General features: G+C 37.7%; 1 protein-coding gene across 3 annotated transcripts; it reads right to left on the bottom strand.

Moving 5' to 3' along the window:
- Positions 1–2,391: 2,391 nt before the first annotated feature.
- Positions 2,392–16,278, bottom strand: apcdd1l (APC down-regulated 1 like). 3 transcript variants are annotated; one of them, XM_015005669.2, is made up of 5 exons: positions 16,088–16,277; positions 15,842–15,942; positions 7,080–7,266; positions 5,425–5,944; positions 2,392–4,455 (listed from the first exon to the last, which is right to left on the bottom strand). In XM_015005669.2, exons 2-5 carry the CDS (start codon positions 15,894–15,896, stop codon positions 3,694–3,696), a joined length of 1,524 nt encoding a protein of 507 aa, XP_014861155.2. In that variant the 5' UTR covers positions 15,897–15,942; positions 16,088–16,277; the 3' UTR covers positions 2,392–3,693. The 3 variants fall into 3 exon arrangements, with proteins under 3 accessions (XP_014861155.2, XP_014861156.2, XP_014861154.2); XM_015005670.2 differs by having other exon boundaries at positions 7,080–7,263; positions 15,842–16,278; XM_015005668.2 differs by having other exon boundaries at positions 15,842–16,277.
- Positions 16,279–27,205: the final 10,927 nt, after the last annotated feature.

Here is a 27,205-nt window from a genome sequence, read left to right as displayed (position 1 = left end):
GCAAAGACCAATCAGACATTTATTTAAGCTAATAAAAAATACTAACTGAAAAAAAAAGAGGCAAAAATGTTAATATTATTACTTAGAATATGCAGGATTTTTGTATCACCTGCACTGTAGTTATTTGATGATCAAATTCTCACTTATATGCAGCTGAATCATTATAGGGGGCATTTCAAAAATGATAATAATAAAAACATTTAAAAAATTACCATAGAAACATGGAAGTTATTTCTGATTTTAAAACTAAAGAACTTTTGTGATGGATTGTTTTTTTGAGACACGGCAGTGACTTAAACTAAAAACAATCTTCATTTTGTGGAAGCAGGTGTCAGTATGTTATTAATACGGGTCTGTGCACAACTCTTGAGTTGCCTTAGCCATAACACTGCACGAGTTTTATTTCCCTCCAACAGCTCTTCTCGGCTCATTTCTTCCCAGACTCGCTGCAAAGACTGTTTTCTGTGCTGACAGCTGTCTGATGTCCCTCTCTGTGTGTTTTCAGGAGAATTTGCACTGGGTTTCCTTTGGAATAATTTGCAGACCAGATATGACAGGTATTTATTAAATGCCAGTACATTAACTCACTATCTGGGCTCTGAATCAGGCTAAAGACGACAACTTGCAGAGGAAGTTCACTTCAATTTTCTGGTTCTTCTTGAAATAAAGCAGCTGCATCAGGAAACGTTTCAAACAAAGCTTCACTATTGCTGTTGCGAGTGTAGTCGGTCCACCTCTTTGGTCAAGAATAAATATTTCAGCAGTTACTGAGCAGATTGTCAGTGATTACTGAAAACTGAAGCCTCCAGAGCCTCATGTATATCCTGTGTGGACGTATAAAAATGTTACACACGACAGACGCAAACTTTGGGAAAAACAAGACCTGAAAGCAGAGCTGCAAAGTGGAAGGCTTTTATAAAATTGTCCAAACACTCCCATAAGCTCTGATTTGGACTTTGTCAGCTGTCTGTGCTAAACTGTAACATTTTTACTTTACAAGACCAAAATATCTGTATTTCCTTTACGGTTACTGTGCTATCATTGAAAGGTTAGAATAATATAATTGAATAATGTGAAGGACTAAATCAAACTTGCACCTTCAGTACAGTATAACTGGCATAAGCAGTTATAATACATTTAAACGATTGATTCAAAGGCATCTAATTCACCGTCTTGCTGGTTGGAAAAGATAGAAAATCCTTTTTGTGATTATTGTCTCCACTCATAACTGAAGTGAAACTTGTGGCCATGTTTGTTTTCCACCTCTAACAATGCCCTTTTATTATGTGCGTGAAATCAAAACCGTCTTTATACTCTTGTACTCCTATTAAAGTATCAGGAAAAATAAATCACCGGCTCACTTCCACATGGCAGCACCGATATAAACGTTTTCCAAATTCTTTTAAAAAGTATAAATCTTCCGAGTGTAATGTGGCATGCATATGTATTGAGTTGCTGCGGGTCAAAACTTTTGAACAAACACCTTTGTACTCCAGTTGCAGCTGCAAATCTTTTAGCTTTAGGTCAGTCAGGCTGGATGAAAAAACATTTGTGAACAGAAATTGTTGAGCTTTGCTACGGATTCTCAATTGGATTTAGATTTGGACTTTGACTTTAACACCAGGCTTTGCTTGGATCTGAACCACTCGGCGTATTCAGTGTTCAGTATTTAGCATTTTTTCTGTGGAATGTAACAGCAACTTTATTTGTCTGTGGAAAATTTGAATATTTGCATATTTTTCCACAGAGAATGTCTAAAAACAATTTGAAAGAACATGAAATAGAAACTTTGCAAACTATACCAGAAAAAATCTATATTGCAAAAACACAAAATCTTGCCAAGTATTGTTGATCTGGTTGCTAGTGTAAATATCTTAATACACTTGAAATAAGGTGAAGATAACTTCTAAGTAACTTTTCAGCAATCCATAGGAGCTTGTTTTAAGTAAATAATTACTTAATATTGATAAAAGAAACAAAAAATAAACAGTTCCACTGGAAGAATATTTCACTTCTGGGAAAAATATCCATACATAAGTAAAATAATCTGCAGTTGGACCAATATTCAGGAATTATCCACTTAAAACAAGCTCTTATCTTACAGAAAAATTACTTGTAAGTTAGTTTCGACTTAATTCAAGTGTTTTAAGATATTTGCATTACAAAATGGACAGAAAAGCTTGGTAAGATTTTGTGTTTTTGCAGTGCATGAGTGCCACTCATTTCTGCTGACAGTGATTGGCAGATAAGGACAACAGTAGATGTCATCATCTGTGGTAGTGCAAAGACAGTTTCCATTGTCTGTATGGAAACAGATGATTTTCTCAAGAGAGGAACTTGCATGAACAAACAAGCTTGAGATCATGTTTGAAAGAGCAAATAAACTCCATGTGTTATTAAAAGTCCTTTTTAATTGACATACAAAATATTAAATGACAAGGGAACCATTTTTGTAAAAAAAAACATTCTCTTTGTGTGTAAATATACAAAATAAATGGTAAAAAATAAATACTCATTTGATTAGATTACTTTGCTGGTAGAAAGGCATCAAGATAAAATAACATTTCAGTCCACAGTGTCTGTGGATCAGTGACGGTGGTTATCTAGTTTTTATCAATGAAAAATAAAAAATGTTCTGTACAAACTGAATTAGTAATGGTGTCTCCTGGTAAATGTGAACTGAACTAATATGCATCTCTTAAATTTTAATGTGGAACTAACTCATGTCAGTATTTGTATTTTGTTTAATTATTACACCTCAAACATTCTTAGATTTTCAAAAATGCAGGTGAGCCATCTGAGGAAAACATCTGCACAATCCAATCCAAAGCCAAAATATATGGAGGTCCAAAAGTGCCATACTCCACTAATATGTAATTTAATCAATATCTGGGTGTCATTAAATCTTGAAATATATACACAAATAATCCATTATATACATGATTAGATAGATCAGTCACTAGGAAAGAAATAAATCTCTTTGCCTTCTATGTAGTTATTTTTTTTTCTTCAGTCTTGTCCAGAAAATCAAATTTGCAGGTTAATCTATGATTTCTGCTTTTTGTGGAGATATTTTGAACAAAAACGTTTAAATACAGCATCTGAAATTTATACTCAGGATTAATGGAAACTCATTGATCTATCCAAACAACAAGAAAAACAATTTCTGTCATCTAATGAATTGGAGAGCATTCAGTGGCTCTATTTTTATAACAAGACATGGGAAAATGTCTTGTTATAAGTGAAATAATCTGTCAATGGAACTAATAGTTTTCCATCAATATTAAGGAATTATTGACTTTAAACAAGCTCCTATGTATTGCCTTACTGAAAAGCTACTTGAAAGTTAGCTTTGTCTTATTTCAAGCATACTAAGATATTTGCACTAGAAATCTGGAATAATTATTTCATTACTCATTTATTTAATGGATTGTGGCACTTTTGGATAAATATTGTCAAAGATACTTTCCCATCTTATTTCAATTCATTCTAGAATGGAGTCTTGTTGAACAGGTTAGTCTTTTACTCATGAGGTGACATCTGAGCTCAAGATGTGAAAAACCTGTCAGCGCTTTTTAAAGGTCCCCTGATTCTTGTTTTAGTTCTAGTCTTTAAAGGGAAGAGATGATTTCAGCTGCCAAACATCCATCTCCTCCTTGAGCTGAGAACCAGGTTTGATTTGTGAGAACGTCTCTAGTAAACAACAAGCCAGCTGCACAGTGCTGATCCAAACACCAGTAACACCAGTTTCTCCAGACCTGCTGTCCCACTGGCTAACTGTAGTTGCCTGCTATTAAAAGTTGAGAAGGAGGGGTGTGTCTCCCCCCCGTTGCAAAGTACCATGGGAGCCTGAAAGGAGGTGGGCCGCCTTAATGGTCGATCTGGACTGGACCCGTCAGTCGGTCTCTCCCCTGTGAATAACAGCGGGCGTTTTCTGTGGTCCAGCTCCATCTTGAAGAGCTCATACTCCTTATGCGGCAGCTTGATGCCCAGCATAGGACATCCGTTTGTGGCGGTCAAGTCCTGCTCCACACCGACACTCCAGTCTCCCGCTCGTCCACACTTTCCCGGTCTTGTGCTGTTCAGCAGTTTGGCAGTGGACTCGTCCATGGCCGTGACTCTCACTTGCGTCACCTTGAAGACGAACTCAGAGGCTCCTGAGAGTTTGGACGAGGGGTTTCCCTGAGCGTAGTGCCCCCAGGCTCTCAGGGTGAACGTGGGCTGTGAGCAGGCGGAGTCCAAGTAGTGACGGTAGATGCCTTCCCAGGCATGCTGGCTTGGGTTAAAGGTGAAGTCTCGGGTGAGGAAAAGAACGTTGGGTCGGGTTTCACAGCGCAGGCTGACCCAGTGGCCTGTCAGAGACAGAGGAACTGCAGGACCGCGGGGCAACACAGGGGGGCGCTGCTCTGAGGATCGGTACACCAGGGCACACACAGGGCAGGGATGGATGTGATGCTGTAAAAAGACAGAGACAGGTGAGAAGGTTTGATGATTTTAATAATTGTTTTTATAAAAATTAGCTTAACCTCAGAGAAATTAGTGCTATGTTCTGTCTGGTGACAGCAATTAAGACACAAACTTCTGACTACATACAATAAACTACATAAATAAGAGAGTTTGCTATTAAATGTGTTTCAAGTTTACATTTGCACTAAAACAAAACCTATTTTTTAAAAAAGTGGAGGTAAAAATATCCATAATCAATTCAGAAATCAAGTTTAACATCAAACTTGCTGTAGTTTAAGTAACATTTATTGGCCAAAAGTGAGTTAATGTAGCTTTACTTTGACATAGTTTCTCAACCATAAATCTCATCACTGTCAAACAAACCAAACTCTTTAAGCAACCTATTCCCACGTTCACCTGTGGTGGCGCTGCACCAAGAACTACTGAAGGAAACAACATGAAAACCTCTGAAGAAAACACTAAGCACAACACCCTTTTTCACAAAATGTAAACGAAAGTGGAGTAGCATCAGATTTTAGCGATTGTAGGATTTCTCCTTTGTCATTGTTAAAAAAACACGATTGTGATAGACTCACATTTGTTTTGATTGTATTTACCCAGAATTCCCAGCACCACAGTTTGTTTCTTGCTTTTGAAGTGGTCTCTGTTTCACTTGCAAATGCATTCAAACAAAATCAGAGTTCACTTCGACCGACCTGAGACCTAGGTTTTAGTTTGTGGTTTTGGTCTGCATCACAGTTTGATTGTGCATTCACACCTCCTCCAAGGAACTGGACTTTCTAGGCAAACAAACTGAAGTGTAATTAAAGCGGACTAAACAGGGCTGATGTCAATGCACCTAAATCTTTTGCCATTTGAGTTGTTACTTGTTAAGTTATCTAGTGCTGCACTAGTACTACTTCAGCTGCTCATTGGACAGTCTTGCAGTCATTAATCAATGATTCTTATTAATCTCACCATGGCGTTCTGCAGAGGCTGCTGGTACCCTGACGGTCTGTGTTGGGTTCTTTGGGCCCAGTCTGTGTGAATATCCCCTAAAAACAGCTCCTGAACCTTCCCTCCATGGCTGTGATGCTGCGTTTCCACGCGTACCAGACCCATCTCCGTCACAGAGAAGCCCATGGCTGCCAGACACGCCCTGCCTGCGCGGGTGTTGTACAGCTCATACAGTTTTCCCGGCACCGCTTCATTGAGGCTCAGGCTCACGCAGGCTGGAGGCAGCCTGGAGGCCAGTCTCTGCTTGGCTGCCATGCTGTGAACCACAATCCCCACTCTGCTGAGGTGGTGCTCAGCCTCGCTGGCCCCACGGGTGATCCAGGAGGCCTGGAGCAGACGGATCTTGCCTCTGATCATCAGGGAGTAGGCCGGGTCTTCACAGCTGCTCTCAGTGTAGTAGTGCTGCAGTGCCTGGAAGTGACGGTTGGAGTGAAAGGTGTAGGATCGGGTGAGGAACTCTGGACCGGGCCGAACTTCACATCTAAACACACGGCAGAAATGAAGTTAGTCTTTAGAGAATAGCTTTATGTTGGTGTTTTGCATCTCTTAAGGGGTCATTTTTCATGATTCCATTTAATTTTAACCATTGTATGTCTGTTAGAGGTTAGAGCCACCTTCCTAGACTTAAACCTACTTTATTGTCATTCCACAAAGACACAACAGTAAATTTGGGAACAAAAAGTTGTTGCTTGGCTACCGTAATAAAGAGAAAAAATACTGACAATAAGTGTGACTAAATGCATATAAATATATTAAAGTGTTATTGGTGCAAAAAAATAAACAAACCTAGAATAAGTATACAAATAATAATATATTGCTGAACATATAACTTAGCATTTAGCATAACGTCGAGATCACATTTTGCACATTTTTTACTTCCAGTTGGGTTTCAACTGCTTCCAAAAAACAGCCCGAATGCTTAAAAAACCAGCCAAGTTTTGCTTTTTGGCGTCTCTAAAATGAGCTGTTACAGGGACTGTACTGTAACCATTACCGAGCAACCGCAGCCGTTGCCTAGCAACCCAAGCAGCGCTGGAGAACGTTTGGTCAGCTGGTTTTACCATTGCACTGCACAAGAGCTGCTGGAAAAGTCAAGAGTTTTGTTTTTGACTCACCATCCAGGAAGTGCTGCACTCTTGTTGGTTGTGAAAAAGGCTCTACTAATGTTTTATGGTTGTATAATTGTGCATCTTTTTGCAAACATTTTCACGTGGGAGTGTAAAAGATTGAGTTAGGGGGCGTGGCTGGCAGGGCTTAATTTTATTTAAAGTGACAAGATGCCCTAAAACAGCAAATTCTGAAAGGAGTTCACAATAGAGGAAACTGACCACATTTAAGAATAATTCTGTACAAATTGAGGATTTTTCCATCTCTTTCAATGCCAATTTTTCCTTTTTGAATCATTTTTCTCGCTTTCTAGCTTAACACAAAACAATGATTTTCTTGCTTGAGGCGAGAGCGGTCAGAACAAAACTCAAACCAGACCAAAGTTAGGACAAATTGAGACAAAGTGAATAAGGAAAGAAAAAAAAGAGTTACATGGGTGTTCAACACATTTCTACTGTTTTGCTTGAAAGAGATATTTTGTGCTGTGAGAACTTTATGAACATCTATACCTTGTCGACACCCATGTCCCATCCAGTTTGGGAGGGATATCTGCTGTGACTTTTACTCCGTCCTCCGTCCACTGGTTTTGACAGCGTTCCAGTGGGACATTCTCAGTTTGATTGGAAGAGGATGTGAAGTGACCAGTGGGCACCTCCCAAAGTTTACTGCTTGCTCCAGCTACAATTACAGCTGCTGCTGCAGAGAAGAAGAAGCGGGCAGTCATTAAAATTCGTAAATAACAACAGTTGTTTAATAAACACTGAGGCTCCATCATGGTAAATTCCAGGCTGATTTGGGACGTGGGCTGATGATTATCCACCTCCATCATTTGAAATTGAAGCTAAATATTTACATTTCTCCCAGTTACACCTAAACATGAGTCTGGCTGAGTGCAAACTGTTACAGGACTGGTAATTTTGATACATTATTCATGCAAAGAGAGCCAAGATGGTACTATAGAAGCCATATATAAATGTTGGCTTCAGTGAACATTTCTTTTCCACAGCTGCAACACATTTCTTGTATCTGGATTTGTTCTGTGGTAGGAAATGTGTGTGAACTGCATGCTTTCTGTATTTGTGTTTTTTAATAGACAAACAGCAGGCCGACTGAGCCAAACACATGTGGATGATATGATTTAAAGTAACAAAGAAATTCTTATGATGATGAATGTTTCTTTCCCAAAAGCTGACACTGAATTCAACTAAAAGCCTTTTTTCACTCTTTGACAGTTATGGCGCTCACACATCTGCAGCCTGTCTGTCATTGGAAGTCTTTTCGGAAGAAAAACCTGCGTGACGTCGGAGCGAGGCTGAGTACTGACGTCTGGTTTCAGACAAAAGGTACGGCTCTATTTTCAAATGAAAAGAAACTGCAAAGAATTTCTAAGAGAAGTAGAAATTTCTGCTGGAATGTACATTTTTAAACTTGCTACCAAGTTACTTAAAAAAAGATGATTTAAGTCAGTATAATTTGTTTTTGTTTTTCAGATACTTGTCTTGGTTTAAGCCACAACTTCCCACAGATCAATTTGGTTTTCTTTGGTCAAGCACAGAAACCTTAAGGCAAACAGGGCCGACTGAGTGGAAAGTATGCACAGCTGAATTTTCTTTAGAAGAAGCCTAAGATGGGGGCTGACTGATGGGCATTTATTAACCTTGTTAATGTCAAACAGAGGATATTTTTTTGTTCCTTTCACTCTTGGAATGCTGCTTCCCACATGCTGACCACAACCGCAGACATGTGTGCAGCACAGTTGTTCTCCAGGCTCTGCCCACCTGATCTGAACACACACACACACACACACACACACACACACACACACACACACACACACACACACACACACACACACACACACACACACACCCACACGCACACACACACACACACACACATATTGAGTTATTCAAGCTGTAACAGTCACGGACCACAGATCCAGGTTTTAACCGAAAGCCCATGTGCCCTCCATGCAGCAGCCTGTCAATTTGTTGTAAAAATTATGGCCTATCTTTGGCATCCACGGTTTTGGAGCTTTGTAATTTCTTGCATGAGGTGATGTGTTTGCTTGTGCTGCATGTGGTTATAACTAATGAACGTTGCTGGTCAGTTGAACCCAGGAGACTATTCATGTTCAATTATTATGTAATGCTTCATGCAAGTCCTCCTTGCAGTTTGTTTTTTGTGGTGGCTGCATTCGACGTGCTGCCTAGTTAGCCTCCAACACACACATTCAGAAAAAGCCTCGGATAGAGGCACATGGGTGTTTTTAAAGCATTTTTAAATTGCTTCTTGAGGTCACTTGTCATTCAGCTTCTTCCCTTCCTCCGATCTCTTCCCAACATATGGTTACATTTACTTATAAAGTGCTCATAAAAGCAGATTTTACTCAATTGCTCATTGTGGTGAATCTTCTAGAAAGAAGACCATTCTAACCACAAGTTAGCTGATGGCTTAGTACATCCAGTATGATAATGTCCAGCCCCTTCAGGCACCAGAGGGACTATTTGATTTGATTTGCTTCCTACACATGCAGTGGGATATCATTAAATTTACCCTTCAGATTGGGCCACTGAGTTCTTTTTCCACCAGGGGCTCTAAAACGTGCCACTCATGCAGTTCGCACCTCCATGTCACAGAGCAGATCTTGATTTTCTGAAAGCAGATTTAACTTATCTTTACTCTCATAGTTGATGTAAAAAGTGAAAATCAAACTGGTGCATCTGGGATTTTACATAAAGAAGATAAGTGGGGATAATTAGGTTTTGAATATATTTTAATAGTGAGGTGTTTAGTAAGATTTATAACTCAGAAAAAGCAGTCAATACAAAGCATTTCCATAGAGAGGAGCTGGACTAATTAACTCATTAAATTATTCTAAGGTCAGAATGTGAAAGACATAGTCAGCATGTAAAAATTCTGCCTAACCTTTTTAGGTTATGAGCATGTTTTTTTAAGTGAATTATAATGTAACTATTTAACTTTTTATTGATTTTAAAGTCTGTAAAACATTTTTAATAATCAAATTTGAACTGATGATATTTTCTCCATGTAAAACTTTATTATTTGAAATGATGTTGAACTTTTGAGAAACTGCATATATAAATCATAGAATTTTATTGTGAAGTCCTTGATTTTATGCAGCTTAGAGCTTGGCAATTATGTTTATTTATTTGATCAAATATTTAATTTTTGCAGTTTTCAGTTGTTGAATTGCTGTTGTTTTTTTAAAAATTGTGGTCAGAAAATGTATATTTTCACAAATAAAACCGTATAAATGCAAATCATTAGTCACAGTGACACTGACCATCTTCTTCATAGAAAGACAGAGTGTCTTCAGTCAGAGGCTTCTTCAAATTGGTTGTAATACAGACTGCTACAGGAGATTCCTCCTGCTCACAACCATCACCAGCTACAATAACTCCTTGAAGAATGTTGAATTAATATGAGTTACAACATTTAATTTCCCTTTGGGATCAATAAAGTATCATTGAATTGAATTGTATGAAAATGTAATACAGTGATTTCATCCAAGCAATGTTTCTCCTATGTAGTGTTGATTTTGGATTTATTCAGTTTATACTAAGCAAAATATTTCATGTGAACATATTCTGAAAGAATGAATTTTTTGCATTTGAGAATAAAAAACATCTTGTTAGCTAGGTGGGGATATTTATTGTATTCATATCCATTTAAATTGATTTATGTGGTGCTATTCTGCTTTCCAAAAGCTTTGTGGTAAAAACCACAATCCCTTCTTTTTTAAAACACACAATCATACAGAACATGTTGTTCTTGTGTGTTATATGCTGATTACAAAGCCATACTGTAAACACACTCAAACAGCTATAAATCCATCTGCATTGACCATATAACATGTGGATCAGGTAAACCTGAGAGAGATTAATCAACTTTAATTATGACCAAAGCTGTTAGCTAGTTTTGCAAATGAGAACCAGAGTTATTTGTGACAGTGAGATCAGTGGGAGGGAGCACCAGTCCAACACAAGTCCATGCTTCACGTCAGTTCAGTGTGAACAGCTGGACAACACACTCCTGATCCTGAACTTCTGCCAATAAACAATAATCCAGTCCAAGCCGTCTTCCTGTAATACTTCAGGCATCCCAGCAGGGGTCAGTGCTGCAGCCTGCAGCTGTGTGTGGTCTGGACGGTCAGTCTGTCATCAACAACACTGCTGCTGCCTCCGGCCCGTATTTCGTCTGAGTGATGGCCGGCCAAGGTAATCTACCTGTCTTTGAGTTCCTGCATTCATTCAGGGTCTATAAATGCACAGACAAACAGACACAAACAGACACACACACACACACACCCCCCCCCACACACACACACACACACGCATGCACACTGTTTGGCTAAAATGCACTGCACACACTGATTTACTGTGCCCTGTAAAAGGATAGCATTTATGGAAAAAAAAAATCCTCCGGGCGGCCCTCTGTTTGTTTGTTTGTATTTGTGATTACGGTTTGGCAGCCGCGGCCATCATCTCTGCTGGTCAAACACGAAGCTTTATGTGCAATCCTCCGAAAACAAGAAACAGATCCAGGGAATTTGGAATTAAAACCTGCATGAAATCAAGTGCTTGGCATGAGTTCAGGCTTCATTGAGAGAGTGGGACATCTTTATTTGCCCCATTATGAAGCCTTCTGTCAGGTAAACAAAAGAGTTGAATTTCCCATCATAAATTCAGTTATGTCAAAAATAAATGTTCACATATCAAGGTGTAATCTTTTCTCCCATTTCTCTCTGATTTAAGTCATTTAAAAAACAAAAATGATCCTTTCCTTTCATTCCTTAAACAAAAATGATTTAATGGTGCAAAATGTTCTTTCTAACTTAAGAAAAGATTAGGACACCCAGAAGCTTGGAAGCTGCGTCTCAAAGGTGTGGTTCAGTTTTGGACAGCTGGATGGTTGTGATGGAGATGAAAGGATTTCTCAAACATGCATGAAAGAATCAAGGTAACACCCCAGGTAAGTTTTTGATCAAAGAATAACATTATAACATGATGTAAATCTCAAAAAAGTTGATTTTACATGATACTGCCCCTTTAAAGATCCAAACTCTCAGGCTGTCGTTGGATCTCTTAATTTTTCACTTGAATGTTTGTTTTCCCTAAAAAAATGACCATAACCATTCCCCCATCCAAGCTGCATTTCTGAACCCTCCAAACTGTCCATGAAACAACTGCGCCCTGTTGGCTCTCCTCCTCCTCCTCCTCCTCTTCCTCCTCCTCCTCTCTGATGAAAAAGCCACGATTTTTTACGCCTCATTTCTCCTGGATGAATGTCAGATTCCTCCCCTGTTTCCCCCTCGTCTTTGTTTCTTTTCTCTCTGTCTCTCGGTGTCTGTCTGTGGTTGATGAGGTGAATGAAGTTAGTTAGAAGGCTAATGGCTGGACGTGAGAGGAGTGAGACGTCTCGGTGCGCTGGATCGACAAGATTAGTGAGGTGCATGTGTGCGTTTTTCCTCGGCAGAAGAATTAAATGCTACAGTAGCCCAGAGATGCACATATTTCTGTTGAGTGCTGCCCATTATTCACAGCTTGCAGCTGCTCTTTTATGCTCTTGAACCCTCTGAGCTGTCCTGCAGACCTTGCATGAGTGTTGCTGAGTCTATAATTCCCAAACATTGAAGCTTGTGTTACCTTAGAATAAAACCATCCATCGTCAGAAGATAATCTCTAGAAATCTGCAGCCTGAGCAAATTTACACATGATAACATCAGTATATTATGTATGATCAAACTAGTACAAGTGATACAATAAGTGAAAAACAATTGATTTTCACTCTTCTAATATGAGCAACAATTATTTTAGCTTTATTATTTTCTTCATTGCTGAGTGTGGAAGATTTGGCCTAATAAAATGCAACGTTTTTGGCTTCGCTTCAAAGAGTCTGCTTGGCTTTTATGTGAATCAATGAAAATGACTCAAACCTCGTTTTACTGTAAACTATATAAGTGTTACTTTAAACTTTAATTAGGAGCTTGGACATTTTTTAACTCCTTTAGATTTGAATTTTATCTACTGAGCATCAATTTTTTTTACTCCCCATTCAGCATTGAAATAAAGGGGAAAATGCATTTTTTATAAGCAGTTCAAGAAACTCTGAGTTTATACTCATAAAAAACATGAACAATAAAAGTAAATTGTGAAGCATCAAATAAACTATAAGATACTTTCTTTGAATGGTAACACTAAATAATTAAACATTGCCTCATCCATTTTAACTCCTTATGTCCATTGGGATGGTCATTCAGCTTCGAAAGAATCCTACAACTTAACAATAAAAAATATTTTCAAAATAACTACAAATACTACCACTGGAAATCACTAAAATTATACTGAGAGCAATTTTATTAGGCTACCATGAACTTAAATGTATGTTTTTGATGGAAAATAGAAACTTGCTCCTCCTCTGGCTTCAGAAAAAAGTTTATTCTTAATGCCTGAATCTCACATATCTAGTTAAGATTTAGATCTTCATTGGTCAATTAGAAACTAATCAGTTGCAAGAATCATTCAAATGATAAAATCCCTAAATTTCCTGTTGGTTTAAGCCCATAAATATAATGTCCAATCCAGTGGACGTACGGTCTGAAGGACGGAGGCTGTAATCACTGAGCTGCTGCAGCTTTGATGGAGTTTAGTGCTGAAGTGTAAAGGGAGAGAAGATGCTCCTTTTTTATATTTATCTTGGTTACTTTAGACATATTGAGACACGTAAATACAATTTCTTACAGAATGCTCCCTTATGGACACGCCTTATGTTTTGAGTGTTCAAAAACATTTCTGAAATATTTGGTTGCCTTAGTATAACTTAAATGTAATTGAAAAAATCTCGACAAAAGCGTAGCGATACGTTTATATATTTTTTATCGCAGTAGTATAGTGTCACATTTAATTCATATGAAAATTCATCTTATAGTTTTTTGAGCAACACATAGTAATTCCTATAAAACAACTGTAACTGTGACAAACAAGGCTTACAGTGATAGAGGGTTTTATTTAGAGTTTTATTTTATCTTAATGCAAATGTCCCAATAAAAGTATAAAGTTGATGTAACTAATCTCAGCATTTCTGGACTCAAACATTCTGGTGTCACTGCTCACATACTGACACTGTCTTGTGAAAAAATATAATTCAGACTAAACTATGATGTCGTCTCAGCCCTAAATAAATCATTTTGCCGACTAAACACAATCTAACTGTGAGTGAGAGCAAACCAAACAAAATAATCATCTTATTTGGGTCACAAATATGAGTTTCCAAGACAAACATTTCACAACTACTTCTCTGGCGACGTGAAATGTCTGAAGCAATGTCATAATTTTGATGATGATGATGATGATAATTTATTTCAGACAGACATGTCACCAACAAACATGTTTATTTATTTGCTCTCTGAATCAACTTCTGGTTTTATTTGTTTTTATGTCTACAGATGGGTAAATAATTATCCATATGGTTTAGTCTCACTGCGACTTGAAGAATTTCTCCGCTTGGAGATGAATTTGTCTCCTCTATTATTTTCTCTTAAACGTTTAATCTAACAGGCAGGAATTTTAAACAAGCATTTTAATAAAATGAACATTAATTACTGTATTATAAATGGCAATCTTTCATAAATGAGTTAAACAAAAGCACTGATATAAAGAAAGAAAAAAGTGATTTGTTTTACACTTTGACTAGTGAGTTACCCATCATCAGGTAAGGAGAGAAGATTTAAATTTACCAGTACCTGCTGCCCCAACTCCCCGCCACCATTGTCACCACAGTCAAGCGAAGGTCAGGTTGATTTAAAGAACACAGGGTCCGTTTTGTTATTCTAACCCTGAGCCCCCCTCCCCAGCCGTCTTCCTTATTTCTGCCTCCACCCCCACATACGATCGCGGCCCTGCAGACCTGCAGCATCACTCTGTCCTCAGGGCAGAGCAAGGACAACTACTGTTGTCTTTTCATCACCGCGTAAGCGCCTTAATCCGACAGCCTTGTTTATTTAGATAAGAGATCTACGGGAGTTTGCTTGGTTGAGTTGCTTTTGTGAACTTTGAATCAAACAACAGGCAAGAGTTTTGTGTCTGAAGACGACACATCCACTCATTTCAGTTTTCTCAGAGTTTTTGCTGAAAGCTAATTGAAAGAATTTGTGCGTAATGAACCGGAGTAAATCTTCTAATAAAGCGGCTCCTGATATTGTGGATGTAGTTGACGGTTCACTGTTGGAAACCGTGTTCAAGCTAGAAGGAGGCACAATCTGAACTTTGAGTAAAAATATTTAAAACTTGTTCAAGTTTACATCTGCAACACCACCTTCTTTGGATTGATTATTTTTCAGCGTTTACTCAGAATTAACATTACATCTGTTAAAAATCAAACGGTCTGGCACTCTGACATCTGTGACCCATTAAATTAATTTCAATCCAGGTCGGTTAGAGTGATCTGCTCAGAGCGAGCAACCATAACCTCGCCTGTCTCCTCAGCTAAACTTGAATTGTGACAAAGAAAACAGGCCACAGATACCATTGTGCCACTGAAGCAGTGAAAGATGGCGGAGCAGAGCACCACTGAGCTGTTAAATGATGATTAGAAGCAGACAGATGCTTCCTCCTGTCTGCATCCAGCCTCCTTTAACACTAACTTTCCCTGACGTTACCGGGAACGTTGCGTCTCTGGGTGATCGGCTGCAGCCTGCGGCGGTGTTGGAAATGTCTGCCTCCTGTTTTTCTAACCATTACCATAATGGTAACATTAGTTCCAGGGCCACACTTCTCTGCTCCCAGGGAACCATTGTTTAAACGCACCGAACGGCTCAGCCAAGAAGACTCCTCCTGTGGCCTCGGATCGCACTGAGCTTTGAAGACACACACGGTGACAGAGAGGGAAACACAGGCTGGCCATTCATCAGACTAATGTCAGCATCATTTGTGGTTTTAGCTTTAAACTGGGTGATCCACAGTTGTGAATTACATAATGACTTCCTTGCAATTATGAATTCATCTGCTCTGTCACACTGCGCTGCCATCTGTTTTCTGAGCCGCAATAATCCCACAGATTTTAGCTGATTGCTCACATGAGACAATCTTTGTTTTCACACAAGAAATTCTTTGGTTTGCAGAGAGAAAGCTGCGCCTGTTGGATTAACAATAAGGATTTGCATCTAATGAACGTAAAGTTTATATTTGACTGCAAAGAAATGGATTCTCTGCATCTTTAACTTTGCAGTAAAATGTAAATCTGGACTCACCTGGAAGGAGCAGCAGGACTCCCCTCAGCAGGTGACTGAGCTGTGCGCTTGACATATTTTCTGCTTCTCACACAAACCGCTCAAAAAATAGAAACCTTCACCTGTTAGAAATCCAAAATCAAAGAGACATTCCTGTCACCAAGAGACGAGAGAACGGAAAAAAATAAAAAAAAGACCAAGACAAAAATTCAAACATGAGAAATCCAGGATTTCCTCAGAAACTGATAAAACTTTGGTCCCTTCTACCTCCTCCTCTTGACTTCCATACTTTGATTTGCAAAATCAGTCTTTCTTGTCCATGCAGGTGTTTTCCTTTGGCTGACGAGAGGAGCAAAGATTTCTGATCTGCTCCACTCGATGTATGTACAACGAGTGTGTCTGTGCACGTGAGCAGGGTGGACTTTCTGTGTGTGTGTGTGCTCCTGTCTCACTCTTATAGTTTTGAGCTGAGAGGAGGGAGCAGACAGGGAGACAGAAAGGGAGGGCAGACAGAGAAAGTTGTAGTGTGTTTGGAGGAGGAGGAGGGGAGCAGCAGGGGTTCAGCTTCAGAGAGAAGTGAAGGGCTGACGAGCTTTTAGGAAGGTGCAAAAGGGCAACGCAGCAACCCATGAGTGAAATGTCTGAACTTCCTTACCATTCTGAGACATTCAGTACCTAATCATGATGTAAGCTTTTGTTTCATTTGCATTTTATTCACTTTTCAGATCCATTTGTGACTGGAACAGCCACAAATAATAACAAAATATCAATAATACAGTTTTAACTAAACAAATTGATTAATAAGTGATCATTTTCTTTATCAATTTGGAGATTTACTGTCTCTGAGTTTACAGTTGCAGCTTTTTCCCATCTGTGTGTTCAGTGGACCGACTCATTCATTTTACTTTTAGGAATAGCTTTACTACGATGTACTTTTCACTTTTACCTTAGTCATTTATTTTCTTATGAAGTACCTTTACTCTTACTTGAGTAAAATTCCTGGACACTCTGCCCAATGTGAGTAACTTCACTGAATAAAAGACTTACAGCTTTTGTTAAAGTTTCCTAAGTTTTATGTAGAAAGAAATTGATTTAAAAAAAAAATGTCAGAATTTTTTTTTGTTTTTCAATTTTGTTAGAAAATAAATTATTTCATCTTTAATACCAAAATGTTCACATCAATTTATATTTTGCTCAATCTGATGAATGATTGATGTTTGAATTGATTGATTTTCTACCATTATTCTTGCTTCAGTCATTTACTGGATGGCTTTTTTTTTTTTTACTTTAACTTGAATAAAAATATGTTGAAGTAGTGCTACTCTTATTTGGGTACAATTTAAGGGTATTTACCCAAGAACTGTATGTCCATAACAGGAAAAGCTGCAGAGGAATTAGGAATGTGTATCATATGATGTTGCTTTGTTATATTTTACATAATTTGCATAACCCAGCGATCAACCAGTGTTATTTTACATGGCTAATTACTTTATTATATTTAGGAAAAACAACAAAAAGACAACAGCTCAGAGGAAAGTCGCTCCACAGTGACACTCTTCAGTGGGTCCCAGGAGGCTTTCCTGGTTTCATTTACTTTCAATGAGAAGAGAGAAGATATTTGGTCTGTTAATAATGAGCTTAATTCTTGATTCCATTCATGGTGTCACTCACATTTGAAAAGATGCCTATTTTGAGCTTAAAATGATTTTGATAACCATGAAAAAGTCAGAGGATCTAAATTCAGAGCAGAAAGAGTCAAACATGTAAGGAAAAAAAAGGTTTTATTACAGCAGCAGGGTAAAAGTGTTGCAGACTCAAATAAAAGTCAGTTAGAAATCTTAACAGGGGTCAGACAAACAAAACTGCCAACTAGGATGGAGTAAGGCAATAAAACAGTTACAGAACGGGTAAAAGATCCTGGAGTGAGCAACTGAAACATTGTAGCTTAGCACTGGAAATAAACCGTATGGATTTGGATTCAAACAAGATCCAAAGTGAGAACTGACTGGATTTAAATAAATATAACTTACATCACTTCCAACGTGTTGCAAAGAGTCAATATGATTCTTCTTAAGGCCGTATTCTGTGCTGCTGCACTGTTATACTTTGTTCTGTTGTTGCTAATTTGATTGTTGGAAAAAACAACCTGCAGAGTTTTGAACATTATTAAACATCTGCATCAGACCGAAGATATTATAACTATCAAAAATTAAAGAAATGGTCAAAACTCAAAATGAGAATACATTTTCGTTAATTGAAATAAATAAAAACAGTAATTAATGGGAAAAATTATAACTATGTGAAATTATTCTGTGCTTTTATAAAACTAAAACATACTGAAATTAGAGACATAATATCCTTCATTTTTGTGTTTATGAATCTATTTTCAACTGATATGAAACTAACTTTCTAATTTTTTTCCCCACACAGGCAGTTTATGTCAGCTGTCGGTAAATTATGAGGAAAACTTCCTGTAAGATAGAAGAAGTTGTAATAAATCTTGTTTTTTATAAACTAATCTGATGTAAGTGAGCTGCATTTTTGTTTTGCAGCCTCACTGTATTTCTTCTCTGTTGCCTGTTCCGGTAATCACACACTCATGTAAACATCTCTGCAAATCTCTGGTACTTGTTGAGTTTCACATACAAAGATTAGCATATGCGTGATGCTTGCACTCAAAGTGAACTGGGATTAATCCTTAAACCAGTGGTTCTGTCTGCTTTGAGGAGCATGAGGTTTTACCCCAAAATCCTTTAACAAACACATCCAACCCTCTCAGTGTGTAAGTACTGATAAGCCTCAGTTCCAGTTGAGTGATTGGATGTAGCCCACATAATTCATGCAAAGCATCATGGGTTGTTGGAAGAAAGCACAAGCAAAAACCCAACAAAACCACGGGAGGTAGAGAATTTTTTTTTCCTGTTTGGTGAATAAAATGCATGCATACGATCAGAAAATCTGGCGCACATATGCAGACATTTCACACAAACCTGTATCACGCCGCATTAGGAAGGCTAACGCACAGCACAGTGTCACTGAATCACACTACACATGTGGTCTGTTGACACTGCTGACCACTGGAGAAGTAAAAAAAAAGGGTTTCAAATCTCCAGCCAAACCAAACCTGGCAACACATCTACGAAGAGTGGGCCGACTGGAGCGTTGGCACTCGGTCAAGGCTGCACACATTCCCAACACCATTACACATACACACTGCTAATGGTCAGTGCAACTGGACGCAGTGATTTTACCACCAGAACTGTGTTTTATATGGCACATTTGGAATACATCATCTTGCTTATTTTAATATTTTTGTGCCAGTTGTCATCCTGCCTAAAGATTTTCTTCCTGACTTCTTAAAAATACTAAAACAGTTTCTCACAACCTTTACACCACATTCTCATTAGCCCTAAGAACTACATTAACAGGCAAAGAGCATACAAATTAAAGCTTTTTTTATAGGTTTATATTATATTTTTGGTCATTTTATCATTTTTCTGCAAAAGTATGTTTTAGTATCTAAAACCTCTATCAAAACCATCCCTCGAAAAATTAAGAGATTCAGATTCGGAGAGGAAAATAACTTCCAGGCCTTAGAATAGAAGACGTCTCATACCTCTCTGATGTTCGATTTGTTCTTTTGACTGATCTAAAAAATTTGTTTTCTGGATGATTTCAATATTTTTAACGTCAAAATTGTTGAATTTACATCTTCTCTATTCAAATATGTGGGAGAAAGTGATGAACAAGTCATTTCTGGTCGGACTGTGTCACACATTGAATGATGGAAACAGTGGAGACGTGCAAAACTACAAGCACAGATTAGCTGGATCTCTGTTTAATTTGGTCAAAAAATGTTCAAACAGAATAGAATACAGTAGTATATATGCTTTTATTATTTCAGACAAATCAATATTAATAAGAACAGGAATACAAATACATTTAAACACATGCACAAACCCTACCCCCCGATGTTTTGCAACATCAGTCATTTTAGCTACTGTACTTCTTTGAAAAGGAGTGAGAAGTTCACACTTCTTATAGAATAGAAGAGAAGAGAATAGAAGAGAAGAGAAGAGAAGAGAATTTTCCAAAAGGAAATTTGTCTTTGGCAAAGTGCTGCAAACAAAAGACAAAAAAAATTTAAAAATTAAAAAAATCAGAATATCTATGCAAAATCTATTAAATCACTTCAGATTTGTATTTAGTTGTAGAAATCAGTTTTCAATTTGACATTAACATTTTTGTATTTATTTGCCAGAACAATCAAATTTAGTTAATCATGATAACGATGAAAAAAGGATTGTAATGCTTTCAAAATGAATAACTTCATCATCAACCTCAGCAAGATCTGAGTTTGTAGGGTTCATGCCATTAGGATTAATTAATCCAGAGATTAAGTTACAAAAGAAAGTATTGCTTTTGTTGTTGTTTTAATTCAGAAGTTATTTGTGATTAAACACACATGCAACCCACCGACCCCTTAGACCTACTGGATCAGATTACAAAAATAGCTTCATAAGATTTGTATTTCAGTGTGTAAGAAGGAAACCTCTTGTTTGGCCACTTTTCCTTTGAGCATTGTTATCCCTGCTGCCAAATGTCCCGGCTATAATCTGAGTGGAGCCTAATCTGATTTCTGATCAGTGCCGGTGGCTAAGTGCTAACTTGCTGTGACAGACCCCTCAGAGGGCGAAGAAGAGGATCTCTGATCTCAGATCTGACAGCTGGCTCCCTCCGGAGGACACCGCCTGAGGCCCCAGCAGCTTTCATCCATTGAGAGTCCTCCAGGGAATGCATAAACACGCAACACACACACATTTTAGGTCACACAAATAGCTGGGAGTGCACCGATGATGATGTAAATTCATGATTTCACAATTTCTTTCCCTCTCTGCAACACACGTTCTCATGTTTCCACATAAACCCACATAAACAAACACTGACAGACTACTGGGCTCGGCCCGCTGGCACTAGAGCGCTCGGGCTGGCATGAGCTGCTGAAGAGTACACAGCCAGCGCTATTTTATAATCAAATAATTTCTCAATCTTGTAACCTATACCCCTCCACTGAGCGTGAGCTATCAACCTCGGTGGGCTCTGTGTGTGGTGGGTGTTTTCTTGGGAACAAATCCCACGCCTCAGTTCACACACACACACACACACACACACACACACACACACACACACACACACACACACATACACACACGCACACGCACACGCACACACACACACACACACACACACACACACACATGCTTGATATGTTCACATGGAGAGCATACATATACGCAACCTGAGGCTGCATCCATTGATGCTGGTGGGAGTCTTCAGCGCCCTCAGTAGGGCTGTGAGCTGATGTGCATCTGACATTTTATTCTCTTTTCCTCCATGTTCACATTTTACTGTTTTATATCTAAGAACAACGAAACACACACCCACATATCTAAATTGTAAAAAGCTTCACTGTGGACCTGTTGTGGTTGAATTTATGACTTTGTGTGATTCTTAAATATCAACACCATAAAAACTAATGACATGGTAATAAATGGCGCTGCCACTGAACAGGTGGACAGTCATAACTAATGGGGAGTTGTTCTTAATAAAACTCTCTGAGCTTCATTCTGTTGCTACAACATAAACAGGTCCAACAATGGCTGAACTATTTAGGGAAACGAGGAGTTTTTAAAGGGGCAGTGTTATGTATTTTCCAGGCATTTTGTGCCATTTTATAGCACAAGCAAGTAACTAAATTACATTCAGTTGTTATAGAAACTGCTGCGTATATCAAACATGACTTACAAGAAATTTAACTTCACAATTTAAAGCTTTAAAATTGGGCCTCTGTCTCTTTAAGAACCTCCTGCTTTTTCCTACACTCCACATTCAGCACAGCACTCGACAACTTTTCTCCATTAAAACTACAGGATTCTATTTTATATCTGCTGCTATTGTTATAGTTAATCACATAAAATCATAAACAATGTTAACAGTATCGTTGTGCATTACAATAAGTTGATCTTGTGTTTGTTAATGCATATGCTGCTAATGAATTTTCTTTTGGGGCAACAAGACTATTGATCACGTACTTACATTGGCCATTTAGATTGAATCTTAAATTGGACGTCAAATAAATCAATTTCATTTTTATCAAAATATTAGTTTCACTCGGTTGTGTGAGATGAAGGACTAGGTGGCAAGACAGGTTAAAGGTTTTTATTAATAACTTTCCTGCAAGTCTACATTCCTCATTGAATCTATTTTCTTGGATAGGCACCATTGTTCAGATTCCTGTATTTATTTTGCTAAGACACAGGAATAGTCCAGATGTGCTGCTTTACTCGTGTGTCATAATAATCTTGTTGAGAGCCAATGAAAAACATTCAACTTCATGAGCTTCCTGCATACAGTTTTTGCATTTTTTTTGTGGTGCATCATAAAGGCAGTATAACAAATATGGGCTATTTAGTCTTTAAAAAATATATTAAGAACATTAGTTGAAGCTGCACTTACAAGAAAAGCATGTAAAAACATTTTATGTAACTGTTTGAAGGTTATAAAATAGCACAGAATGATCAACCAAATTCACATCATCACACTTTGATTAAACAAACTAAAATTTAATTTTTCATATGTTTGTAAACCTAATGAAAAATATGATGTTCCTGATATAATTTGCTGCCAGAAGGGTGTGGTACATGAGAAGAATGGGAGTTAGATTGGCCTAACGTTGATGTCCCATACTTTATTCTAATTAATGTCAGGATTATATTCAAAGCACAGTTTCACTTCTACAACTTTTCTTATTTTGTGAACCTTAGAAGCAGGAACATTTCTTAGTTCTTGAAGTAAAAAACAACAGAAGAAGAACATTAAACATGAGGTTAAGTCCTTTGAGAAAAATGTTTTGGACATAATTTTCAGGAACAAAAGTGTAATCACTATGGGTTTCTCTGTATACAGTTAAAAGGAAATTATTGAGAGCAAGCAAATTTCTGACCAATTTACTAACCGTTCCCACTTTGATTAAATAAATACTGTATTACACTTTAAAAAAATAAAACTATTAAGATTAAATTATGTTAAAAAGCTATAATTTTACAAACAAGCAATGATTCATATTTATAAGGCCTCCTTCCACTCCTATTTGGAGACAAGATAGTCTTTCCTTCCTGACTTTCAAACACACAGACGCTGAAACCTTCATCTGACAGCTTCTCATTAATCATCACACATTCATCTGCTTCTTATCTACAAGATGCATACCTCCAGAAAAGGACAGACACCTGCATCTATGGCACATTATTCTTTACCGTTTGTCCACATAACCGCAACGTGCCGAGAAACTCACCCATGAGCTAAACCGTGCACGACCCTTTTTGGAGCTTTGGTTATGCTGACAACGCTGGGTGGTGTAACCAGGTGAGGTCTGAGATATGACGATGTTTTGATGTTTTCTAAATGTGCTGATGGGAAGATAGGCACTGTGTTTGTGTCTGATGTTGTAATCTCACCCTTCTGAAGATGTCTAAACACGTTACAGTGTAATAAAGAGGAGGAATGCAGTGATGGCTGTTATAGCCGCCGCTACCTGGTAACACGCAAACACGATGCAAGGAATCTATCTATCTATCTATCTATCTATCTATCTATCTATCTATCTATCTATCTATCTATCTATCTATCTATCTATCTATCTATCTATCTATCTATCTATCTATCTATCTATCTATCTATCTATCTATCTATCTATCTATCTATCTATCTATCTATCTATCTATCTATCTATCTATCTATCTATCTATCTATCTATCTATCTATCTATCTATCTATCTATCTATCTATCTATCTATCTATCTATCTATCTATCTATCTACTTCTTGCTGGACTTTGTTCTGCCATTTTTCTCATCCACCCCCCAAAATACAGAGTTTCTTCTTCTATGGTGTTTTATGTGTACATGCTTCTGTCCAGGCTTCCAAGCTTAATGAAGCTGATGTTATTGGTCATTAGTGTAAATTAATTATTCCAACAAAGATACAGGAATGATCATTTATCATTTAAAATGTAGCAAAAGTTGCAAGCTCAAAGTTAGCCTGTCTCTGTAGTGATGCCAACTCTTTGTTTATACTCGTTCTTTTACATTGAAATCAGTCAAAATAGATTAAAGCTACAACAACAATGATCAAAAAATTTGGCAGAGCAAAAAGCCAACGAACAAATCATAAAACTGTCATAAATTGATTGATTTTTGTTGAGGCAAAATAATCTTTGTTCCAGTGAAACAACATGTTGTCTCATCATTATCATTTTAAGATATCTTCATGTAAAGAATCATCAGCTTTGATGTTTGCTCTTTTAACACACATAAAGGCCAAAACATAAAGGTTCATATTAATACATTATCCTGTGCAGGTCAAGCATACAGAGTTTCAAACATGCACAGTAACAGCTTCAAAACCAAACACTGTGAGCTGAAACATACTGTAGAAAGGGCAGTTAAGTGTATTTCTGTGTGTGTGCGTGCGTGCGTGCGTGTGCGTGTTAGTGGAAAGTGTTTTATGCCACTGAGTGTGTGAGCCAGATGAGTGTCTCTGGCACAAATGTGCACAGTAGAGAAAAATATTCAGAAGCACTGATTGCTGACAGATGATTGTCAACCACAAGCTTATTTATTCTCTGAGCGGCTGGTTGCCACAACTGCTCCTCTGTCACTCCAATTCTGTGAAGTTTCCATCTCAATAATTACACCCAAACACGTCAGATTTCTTTTTTTTTTTTTTTTTTTACTTTTAGAGAAGTCACCACACTTCTTTAAAAAAAGCACTCTTTATAACAGCACTGCAAAAATAATTATTTTTTTAACCTAAAAAACAGACTAGTATCACACAACAGTAGGTATATTTAGTTTTTCTGTTAATATTTAACTGTGTTTGGAGATACACTTTTTTCTGCACACACACACCCTTTACATGGTAGCTGTCAATGTTTTAATTTATTTAGTTACATTTTTTTTCCCTCTAGGATAGACTTTTATTTTTCTCAAATGATTGCTGCCTTCAAAAGCTGATGCAATTATTAAAAGAAATAAAGTGCTTTCTCTTAAATTATGGCAACAATGAAGAACAATTTTGACCAAAATGGGTTCCATGGTTCAACTGTCTTGTCTGGCTGGTGTTGGAAAAAAAAGATAGTGGCTACAGTAGAGAGAGGAGCTTCTGTGTTTGCATGTCTCCAGTGTTGTATTTCCAAAAATAAAAAAAGTCTTTTGTCATTTTTCGAGGTCTATGCTTCTTCTTGGCCTTGCTCATTCTCAAGCAAGACATGAGCAAACATAAGTTTTTCAAAGGTGTTGTCTCTGTTTTCTCCTCAGGCTCTGTCTACATGCATGAATAAAAAATAGCACCAAAGAACAATGGCAACAGCAAGCAACTATTGAAAAAAATAGACATACAGAAACTCACTCAGGATCTGATCAGCTGCTGCACAGACTTACATGCTTGATAGTGAAGCATAAGGCTCAAAGGAAGACGAAGGCAAAGCACATGGAGAAACATGCACAGTATGATCTTCATTTCACAGATGTTTTTGGAAATGCACTATGAGCTTTGCAGCACTGAGACTAAATATCTGATATGTTATGCAGATGCTCTGTCTGCACTGATGAATTTTAAGGACGCTGAATAGTCAAAGCAGCCCCATCTAACACACGCTGGCCTTCTTTCTGATTAATTAATATTTGACTATTGAAAGGACTGTGTACTTTTAACTATTGTCTACAGATCATTAAAGAAAACAAGACAATAAGACAGCAATGTTAATTAAACTGCAGAAATTTCAGCAATTCAGTCATCAGCCGAGACAAATACAGGCAGTCTAATAAATTATGTTTTTACATTGAAACCAGCTTTTTCCACTCTATGATTCATGCACATGTGCTTAGCCAATTTCCATGCGGATACCTTGTAATTCCATTGAACATTTCCTGAAGCCAGAGTACCAATGAAATATATTTCTTAAATAAAACTATTCACTTTAAAAGTACTGAAAAGCATCGATGAAAGCACTTTTAATTTGAATGTGCTGCTGCTGAAATATCTGAATGTGGAACAACATGTTTCGCACCATGTCAACATAATAAAATAGCATAAGAACATGGATGAATGGCATCCTGGTCTATCACTCAACATTGTGCTGTAAGTGTTTGATAATCTGTTGGTATGTGGCGTGTCTCTATATGTGTTATTTTCCATCTTAGAGAAGAGATAAAAGGTGGTTAAGGGATAATCTTATTGAAGAAAGCATAAAAATGCAACAATCCTCTTAGAAATGTTCCCAGAAGAGCTCCAGGTTTGTTGTCCTGAAATGTATAATCACCATATCTTAACTGGAGTTAAGCCACTGTGAAATAACTCAGATTTTATCCTGTATACAACATTACAAAACTAAATAGCATGTTTCCCCACTATTATTTTAATCTTTAAACAAGTCTGCGCATGGATTACACATGTGTTTTAATTTAGACCAAGTAATGTTTTCTTGATTTATACTGCTTTATGCAAACACCCTGCACTCTGTAATCATATTCCTGAGTAGAAAACCAACTTGTGTGCAAAGACTTGCTTGGACAGTTTCCAGGCTATAATTCATATAAATGTGTTTTTGTAAAAATAATCTATAATAACTCTATTATTACCTTTAGCTTGCAGCTGCATTATGAAGGACTTCTTTAGCATGTGGTAAAAAAATAAAAATTAAATAGGTGAAGTTCTTACTTTAAAATTGAATGAGCGACCCAAACCCAGGTAAGGGTGAGGAGTCGTGTCTGTGACAGATTTGGAGTCACATCTGGTTGGTATATTGAACAAAATGGAGCTAATGGGGTGAGAGGGTGAAGGTTCGAGCCTGGCAGATGTCAGAACAGGCTGCGTTTGTTATTGACATAGCTGCCATTTTGGTTCTTCTTTTCATCCATCAGCCAGAATTGACCAAAGATCCCCACCGCTTTGTAATCTGACCCAGATGATGGATCTCCTGTAGCAACGGGGAATGTGAAGGAAACACTTTAAAAAGAGAAACACGCTCCCCACTCTGTGGATGTTGTCATCTGGATCCATAAAAGCTGCCCTCCAAATCTGCCCACATATTATTTTACTTGACCTCAGCCGGCAGACAAGATTTCGTCATGAGCTGCAAATGAGAACCTGACATAAAAAAGTCAAGTTGGATTGAAACCACAGGCAGAGGAAGACCTTAAACGGCCTAACTGGAGTTGTTGACACCACCTGCTCTCTGCCACTGTTGATTTATGATCAATGCACCACAAATTCATCACATTTTTTTCTCCATCAGCCTCCCACTAAGCAGCAGAGGTAGCTTATT

This window comes from Poecilia mexicana, unplaced genomic scaffold (assembly GCF_051168715.1).
Source record: "Poecilia mexicana isolate PSO_F unplaced genomic scaffold, ASM5116871v1 scaffold_5, whole genome shotgun sequence".
NCBI classification, from domain to species: domain Eukaryota; kingdom Metazoa; phylum Chordata; class Actinopteri; order Cyprinodontiformes; family Poeciliidae; genus Poecilia; species Poecilia mexicana.
The sequence above is the reverse complement of the archived record's forward strand: the minus strand, read 5'-3'. Positions and strand labels throughout refer to the sequence as shown.

Coding starts and splice junctions, on each gene's coding strand:
- apcdd1l (XM_015005668.2), bottom strand. CDS start 15,896: ATGTCAAGCGCACAGCTCAGTCACCTGCTGAGGGGAGTCCTGCTGCTC. Junction 7,267..15,841: donor AGTCCTGCTGCTCCTTCCAG/GTGAGTCCAGAT, acceptor TCTTCTCTGCAG/CAGCAGCTGTAATTGTAGCT. Junction 5,945..7,079: donor GGGACATGGGTGTCGACAAG/GTATAGATGTTC, acceptor CCGTGTGTTTAG/ATGTGAAGTTCGGCCCGGTC.